This window comes from Ammospiza nelsoni, chromosome 33, assembly GCF_027579445.1.
Source record: "Ammospiza nelsoni isolate bAmmNel1 chromosome 33, bAmmNel1.pri, whole genome shotgun sequence".
Classification (NCBI taxonomy): Eukaryota; Metazoa; Chordata; class Aves; order Passeriformes; family Passerellidae; genus Ammospiza; species Ammospiza nelsoni.
In genome coordinates, this window is record NC_080665.1 from 3,450,099 (window position 1) to 3,458,172 (window position 8,074).

The 8,074-nt window shown below is 51.0% G+C and overlaps 1 protein-coding gene across 1 annotated transcript; it reads right to left on the reverse strand.

Moving 5' to 3' along the window:
• Positions 1 to 2,896: 2,896 nt before the first annotated feature.
• Positions 2,897 to 3,829, reverse strand: LOC132085906 (olfactory receptor 14A16-like). The gene has a single exon (XM_059491377.1). It carries the CDS (start codon positions 3,827 to 3,829, stop codon positions 2,897 to 2,899), a length of 933 nt encoding a protein of 310 aa, XP_059347360.1.
• Positions 3,830 to 8,074: the final 4,245 nt, after the last annotated feature.

The following is an 8,074-nucleotide window of genomic DNA, read 5'->3' on the forward strand; positions in this document are numbered from 1 at the left end:
TTCCTTTACTCAGCCTGCAGGGCTTTGGGAGGAGCTGTCCCCTGTGCATCCCCCTGAATAAATAATGCTGCTTTTTAATGCTGCATTGGTGTTAAGGAGTTTTCTATTTTACTGAATTTTTGGTAACTCCTACTGCCAAGGAAAGTTCTGTCTGCTACTGTTCACAAACAGAGAAGGGCTGGTGGCAGATGTGGTGCTCAGAGGTTGCCTGGGGCACAGTGACCATGAAATAATTAAGTTTTCAATGTTCTGGGAAAGAAGGAGGGGCAGCAACAAAACTTCTACACTGGAATTAGGAAGGGCAGACTTTGGCCTGTTTAGGATGCTGATTTTGGGAGTACCAAATTAGGTCCTGATTTTTTGAAGGAAAACATCCCTTGAAAACAAAGGGGTCCAGGAAGGATGGACACATTTCAAGACAGTAATCTTAAGGGGAAGGAGCAGCCTGTCCCAATGTGGCAAAAGATGAGCTAGTGTGGAAAATGACTGGCCTGGCTGGCCATGGAGATTTTGTGGGAACTCAAGGGTAACAAGAGGTGCATCAACTTTGGACAGAAGTTCAAGCAGCTTAGGAAATGTTTAAGGATGTTGTGAAGTCGTGCAGAAAAAAAGTCAAGAGGTGAAAGCTCAATTAGAGTTTAACCTGACCACTTCTGTGAAAAAAAAATAGACAATGTTTCCACAATTAAATTAATAGCAAAACATGGGGTAAGGAGAACCTCTACTCTTTATTGGATGCAGTGGGGAATATAGTAACTAAAGATAAGGAGAAGGCAGAGCTACTTAACATCTAGTTTATCTCAATTTTCGATATTAGGGCAGGCTGTCCTCGGACAAGTGCTCTGCTGAGCTGGTAGATGGGCACAGGGACCAGAACAGCCCCCTGTAATCCAGGAGGAAGCAATTGGTGACCTGCTGAGCCACTCAGATGCTCACAGGTGTGTGGGATCAGATGGGATCCATCCCAGGGAGATGAGGGAGCTGTGGATGAGCTCCCCAAGCTGCTCTCCATCATTTACCATCAGAGCTGGCTCAGCAGGGAAGTCCCAGAGGACTGGAGGTGCCAGTGTGAGCCCATCCCCAAGAAGGGCTGGAAGGAGGAGCTGGGGAATTCCAGGCCTGTCAGCCTGACCTGCGTGCCCAGAAAGGTTATGGGACAGATCACCTTGAGTCCCATCACAGGGCACCCACAAGATGGCCGAGGGGTCAGAGCCAGCCAGTGTGGATTCCAATGTCTGCATGGAATGGTCTGGATGAGGGGATTGTGTCCAACATCAGCAAATCTGCAGATGACACCAAACTGGGTGTGAGTTTGGATCTGATGGAGGATGGAGGTAGGAGGGCTCTGCACAGGGCCCTGGACAGGCTGGATCCAGGTGTGGTTTAACAAGGATGTGTGATCCAACAAGGTCAGGTTTAATAAGTCCAAGTGCTGGGTCCTGCACTTTGGCCACAACAACCCCTGCAGTGCTACAGGCTGGGGACAGAGTGGCTGGAGAGCAGCCAGGCAGAAAGGGACCTGCAGGGACTGATGGACAGCAGGCTGGGCATGAGGCAGCAGTGTGCCCAGATGGCCAAGAAGGCAAATGGCTCCTGGCCTGGATTAGTAATGGTGTGGCCAGCAGGAGCAGGGCAGTGATTCTTTCCCTGTGCTGGGCACTGTTTGGGTAGCACCTCGAGTGCTATGTCTAGTTCTGGGTCCCCTGGGGTGGGGAATTAGAAGAAATTTGTATCAGGAAGAGTAAAGAAAGCAAAGGTGAAGTAGAGGAAATGCTCAGGGCAGTTTGGAGGTGGCTGCCAGGCAGCCCTGGCTCTGAGCAACAGCATCTGCAGTGGGACAGGAAACTCCCAGCTGATGGGAACAAACTTTCTGGCTGAGTGCAGAGACCAGGACAAAGCTGAGTGGTTTCCCTGGTGTCCCCCAGCCCTTGCTGACCCCAGGGGCTGATGGCATTTGTGGTCCCTCAGGTTCTTGTCCCCACAGCAACAGCATGGGCGTGCTCCTGCCTGCTGTGTGTAATGCAAACGGGCTGCTGAGCCAGTGGTGCCATGTCTGTCCCTGTAAGGATGGGGCACCTGTGTGAGCTGGGGGAGAGGCCAGGGCTGCAGAGGGGGGGATGTTGTTGGCAGCTCCATGAGGACGCTCTGGGACGCTGCCCTGGGCTGTGCAGCGCACTGGGGATGGATCAGCCCCTGCTCTGCTGCTCCTTCCCATCTGCCCCAGGGCCCTTGCAGAGCACCAGCCATGCTGTTTGCCCCCAGCCTGCCCACGGCTAGCCTGGGACTGCTCACGGGGGTTTTCAGTGCTGAGCATTGGCCTGGCCATGTTCTTGACAGAGCCTGGGCAAGGAGCCCCCAGGCCCTGGGCTGAGGCGTCAGCGCTGCCCCAGCAGTGCTCATGGCCTGTCCCTGCTGCAGCCCCGGCACTGCCATCCCCAGGACTGTACCCGGCCCCGAGAGCACTCAGGCCCTGCAGCAACACCAGGGCCACCAGGGCAGTGAGGGCAGGGCCATGGCAGCAGCACTGGCAACACCAAGTGCTGCTGCTGCTGCTGGGCACAGCTGCTGTGCCAGCACTGATCTGCCACCAGCTCTGCACACAGACATTGCTGCTGCAGCTCCAGAGAAGGCAACTAAAGGGCATCTCTGCAGAAAACTCTGCTCGCAGATCCTTTACTTCATTTAAAGGCACTGAGAGCACAGCCCCTCATTGACAGTGTCTGTGGTCACAGGGAGGGTGCAAAGAAACAAAAGGAGAAATGGCACAAACAATGACGTTTATTGTGGACAATACTTAAAAAGTAAAACAAAAAAAAAATAACCCTCAAAATGATACCAAGAAAAACTATCAAAGATAAATTGTATTACAAATGGTTTGCAAAAATTTGTTAGCAGTTTAATGTTCCTGAAACCATCTAGTTATCAGTCTCCATATTGCAGCTTTGAGCTCCTGGTTCCTCAGGCTGTAGATGAGGGGGTTCAGGACTGGAGGCACCACCGAGTACAGAAATGACAGGGCCACATCCAGGGATGGCGACGAGATGGATGAGGACTTTAGGTTGGCAAATATGCCAGTGCTGATGAACAGGGAGACCACGGCAAGGTGAGGGAGGCAGGTGGAAAATGCTTTGTGCCGTCCCTGCTCAGAGGGGATTCTCAGTACAGCCCCGAAGATCTGCACATAGGAGAAAACAATGAACACAAAACAACACATTGATAAAAAGGCACTGACAGAAAGAAACCCCAGTTCCCTGAGGTTGGAGTGGGAGCAGGAGAGTTTGAGGATGTGTGGGATTTCACAGAAGAACTGGCCCAGGGCATTGCCATGGCACAAGGGCAGAGAAAATGTATTGGCTGTGTGCACCAGAGCATGAAGAAAGGCACTGGCCCAGGCAGCTGCTGCCATGTGGGCACAAGCTCTGCTGCCCAGGAGGGTCCCGTAGTGCAGGGGTTTGCAGATGGACACATAGCGGTCGTAGCACATGACAGTCAGAAGATAAAACTCTGCTCCAATGAAAAACACGAAGAAAAAGAGCTGAGCCGCACATCCAGTGTAGGAGATGTCCCTGGTGTCCCAGAGGGAATTGTGCATGGCTTTGGGGACAGTGGTGCAGATGGAGCCCAGGTCAGTGAGGGCCAGGTTGAGCAGGAAGAAGAACATGGGTGTGTGCAGGTGGTGGCCGCAGGCTACGGCGCTGATGATGAGGCCGTTGCCCAGGAGGGCAGCCAGGGAGATGCCCAGCAAGAGGCAGAAGTGCAGGAGCTGCAGCTGCTGCGTGTCTGCCAATGCCAGCAAGAGGAAGTGCCTGATGGAACTGCTGTTGGACATTTGCAATATCTTGGCATGGGGATCTGTAAAAAATGGAACCATGGAACAGTTGGGTTTGGAGAGGACTTGAAATATCCCAGCACAGCGTGGGGGCACTTTCCCCCCACTGCCTGCCCAGGGCTCTGCTGCCTGGAGCTGTCCCTGCCAGCAGCTGCTTCTCTGTGCCCAGGGCTGAGCCCTGCCAGTGCTGCCAGAGCCCAGCCCAGCCCTGGGGGCTCATCCATGCCCTGCAGACCCCTCCCAGCTCAGGCAATTCCTAGGGACAGCTCTGGCTCTGCAGGCTGCGATGGCAACATCACAGCAACCCTGAGGAGGCTGGAAAAGTGACACTCATGCTGCCTCTAAGGGCTCCTATGATTATTTCTGCATTGCCTGGTTTATTAAGATCTGAGAGAAAATATTTTGATTTTTCTCCGCATGAAATGAGAGATGAATACCTATGGGCAATTTCCTATCATGGCCACCCAGAGTAGTAGAATATAAAAGCAGGATTTTCCCTTTTATGCAGCCCCTGCCTTGCTGTGCTTCCTGTATAACCTACTTGGAAATGTTATGGAGTTAAATGTCAGGCTGGGAGCAGTCCTGAACAATGCATCATCATCCCCACACAAGGAGAACACTTCCAAGGCATACCAGCTGTCTCCTCCCACCCAGATCTTGTCCCCCCGTGCTGGGAGCAGCTGCCAGGGCTGACTGAGAGCTGTCCCTGGCAGGCAACAGAGTCCCTGCCCCAGCACAGCACCCTGGGCTGCAGGACCCTGCTCTGCAGGACAGCCCTGGGCACCCCTGGCTGCTCTGCACAAGAGACAATCAGAGAATGTACTCACAGGGTCTGCAGGCACTGGGATATTCCAGCTTTAGGATATCATTCCAGGAGCTGCATCTGCATTGTCCTGCAGCCAGAGGTTCCTGTGCCAAGGGCTGGCAGTGATTCTGCCCCAGGCACTTCTCAGCACCTTCCCAGCCCTGACTGATTGAAGCTCTCTGTGCCTCTGTACTGTGCCCAGGTGGCTGCAGGCAGTGCCCGAGCCCTGCTGGGCTGGCAGAAGAGCTGCTCATTAAGAGAAATGTGCTTTTGAAGCTCTTCTTGGTTACCAGGAGCTGCCTCTGTGCCAGGAGCCCAGCCCAGCTCAGCAGCACAGACATAGCACCAGAACTTTAATGAGCCTCTGGGGCTTTGTGTTCAGGCCTTGAACATCAGTCCCTGAGAGGGAGCTGAAGAAACCTCTCCAGAACTCCAAGTCAGAATCTAACTCAAAAGTTTATTGGACTTTTAATGGGTCCCACTGAGGTTAATGATTGAGAAAGTGTCCCCAGGCAGAGCAGAGAACTGGAGGCAGAGATGGCAGGGGGGACAAAGTCTTGGTGCCCTGGGCCACAGCATCAGGGTCTGTGCTACCAAGGGCTGTGAGGAGGCACCTTGTCCTGAGGCCCTGGGGCCTCATGGCACAGCCCCAGCCAGGCTGGGCACTGTCAGCCCCTTGTCCTGCCCTCAGCATACCCCCCCAGCCCACATCCCAGTGGCCTCAAGGATCTGCTGGAAGGAGTCCCTGGGGAGCCTTGCTCAGGAATGGCCCTGGGGGCTCCTGAATGCTCCCTGCAGGGACTGCAGGTTTTTCAAAGAACTTGGGTTTGGCTTTTGCCTTGGAGTCTCTGAGAGGTTTGTGCAATCATGGCCTCCAATTATCTGTGGTAATTATTCCCTGGAGAAGCTTTGTCAGTAACAACACTCAGTGGGGCTCATTAATACTACAGGGTACTTCAGTTATTTTAAGGTACTTGGTTTTTCCCTTTTGATACACACTGTGTGAGAGGTTTTGCAATCATGGCCCCAGTTATCTGCTTTAATGAATCCCTGGAGAGCTTTGTACTGACACTCAGTGGGGCTCATTAATGTCTTGAGATACTCAAGGTTTTTAAGGTACTTTTTGGATTTTAGTATACTTTTAGGTACTTTTAAGGAATTTCCTTCCAGTATTGAGTGTCTGAGAGGTTTTTGTGCCATCCTGGCCTCCAATTCTGTTGTCCAAGGTGTCCATGAGGATCCTGTGTTGGGTATCTTCCCCCTTTCTGTTTTACAACAAAGATGGAACTGAAAGAATTTTTTAAGACTTTCTAAAAGCATCCAAACAAACATGGGACAATTAACAATACAGCAACAACCACTAAGAGAATTAATAGTCCTGTTTTAGCTAGACATCATCCAACCCTTTAGTCCCTTGGATTGGAAGAGTTTATTTAACCAGTTGTTGTTTTCCACTTGAAGCTTCTTGAACCCTTCATTCAGTACCTGAATGCTCTTGTGGATTGACTCGCTTTGGCTGGAAAGTTTCTTACAACACAGCTCTCGGAGTCTACACAGCCATGGCCATGTGCGCAGAGTAAAAACTCCATCACTGTTCTGCGAGATGGCATGTCTGATGGTCTCTATGTCTGAGAGCAGGCCACTTAATGTGAGGAAGGTAGCATTGGTTTGCTTACTTAACAGGCACCCAGGATGTTCTAATTGTCCTAAAGCTTTAGCTGCAGCCACCCAAGGTAGTCCAAATTGGGGGTGCTACCATCCCATATCTGGATTAAAGCTTGCAAAACCATCTCTGATATCATCCAATACTTCTCTGAGGATACCTGCTGCTTGATCATCTGGTAGGCTGTGTTGTCCTTCTCCAGCTAGATGGTTGATTGTCAATTCTGCCCTTGCCTCATTATTAGCAGAGTCTGCTATTAATTGATTTAGTAAACACTTCCATCCCCCTTCCCACAGGGTGTATTCTGTAGGTGACAACAACATGGTCATATCATAATATATTTTAAATCATAGGAGGTTGAGGCATGCTGTAAACATGGGCCTCATTAGGCCATTAAAACAAGGTAAGTCCCTCCTATGGTCTTTAGCTGCCCTGCACAGATCCTTGATTTCCCCGTAAATCAATGGCTGATACCTGGGATTCTGCCCCCTTCTTTCATAACATATGGGGGCAAAGGGAGTTTTGAGACTATTGGCCAGTCTCCTTCCTTAACTGCTTCTTGCTGGATTCTTTCCTAGGCATCTTCTGGGGTTGAGGGGAAAGGTGGCTCTGGGGAATCCAAACTGTCTTCTGGAGAGGAAGAATAACTTGGAGCAGAAACTTTTGGATTAGAAATAGTGTGACAGTTGGGCTTAGTATCTTTGACCAAGGTTGTTATATTGTTGCTGGACGGTGAGGCAAGGGGCACTGCCATTTTGTCAGGTATTCCAGGCCTTAATTTAGGATGGCAGACTTCTGGGGTGGAGTTCTGGAGGCATGGCCCAGGATGAAGATGGAATGATTGACAGTGGGGGAATGACCCGCAGTTGTGGGGGTGGAGTCTGGAGATTTGTTCAGGGCGGAAGAGAAGGTTGAGGTAGCAGGAAGTGGAGGAGCCAAGATGGAGGGAGAATGGTCGGGCTCCCAAGTCACATTCAGGCTCCTTCCATCTTGACTCTCCAGGGCATGATGCTCCAAGACTGCGTGGCCATTGCCATCTTGGACCATTGTGGAAGGTCTGAGCAGGGCAGGTTTGAGGGGAGGTCCCACTTTAGGAGTGACCAATGGATTGAGTTTTCAACATGCTTCTTGCTGGTAAAGGGTCTCAAATTTGGTGTGGAAAATGGGGAGCATGCGGGGTGCAATGGGGTCCTTCTTGATTGAAAGATTGTACAGTTTAACTCCCACTGAGTCCCAAAATTCAGTGGTATGGATTTCATCAGCAGAGGCCTCTAGAAAACTTTTAAACATCCACCTCATGATTGATTTTAATTCATTCTTTGAAAATATGATGTCATGATCAGTGAGAATGAAAGGATCCATATATGCTCCTTTCTACTTTGGACATCTGGCTTCCCATTTTTCCTGTTCTCTCCCTTATGGGGAAGAGCCACCAGAACACCCCAAATCAATAATAGGATGTGGGTGCATCTTGTAAAAACAAAGTGGCAAAATGGGCAATAAATGTCTTGCATTTCCCCAAACCCACCTGCAATCCTATGCAGGTGAAACCATCATTGTCCCTGCTGATCTTGGCCAAGGTCCCTTGAAGCAACGATGAATCCGCCGGGCCCGGCACAATCCAAAATCCCGGGAAGCACTGGCCTATCCATCAGCTAACCCCAGCTGACATGACTGACACAGGGAGCCCTGAATGTCATGGTCCCTGTTCGGATGCCAATTGTCACAACGAAGGTGGCTGCAACAAATCTCTCTGGTTCTCCTGACTTCAGGGCAA

Excerpts from the sequence above, each read along its gene's own strand:
- LOC132085906 (XM_059491377.1), bottom strand. The coding sequence starts at position 3,829 with ATGTCCAACAGCAGTTCCATCAGGCACTTCCTCTTGCTGGCATTGGCA.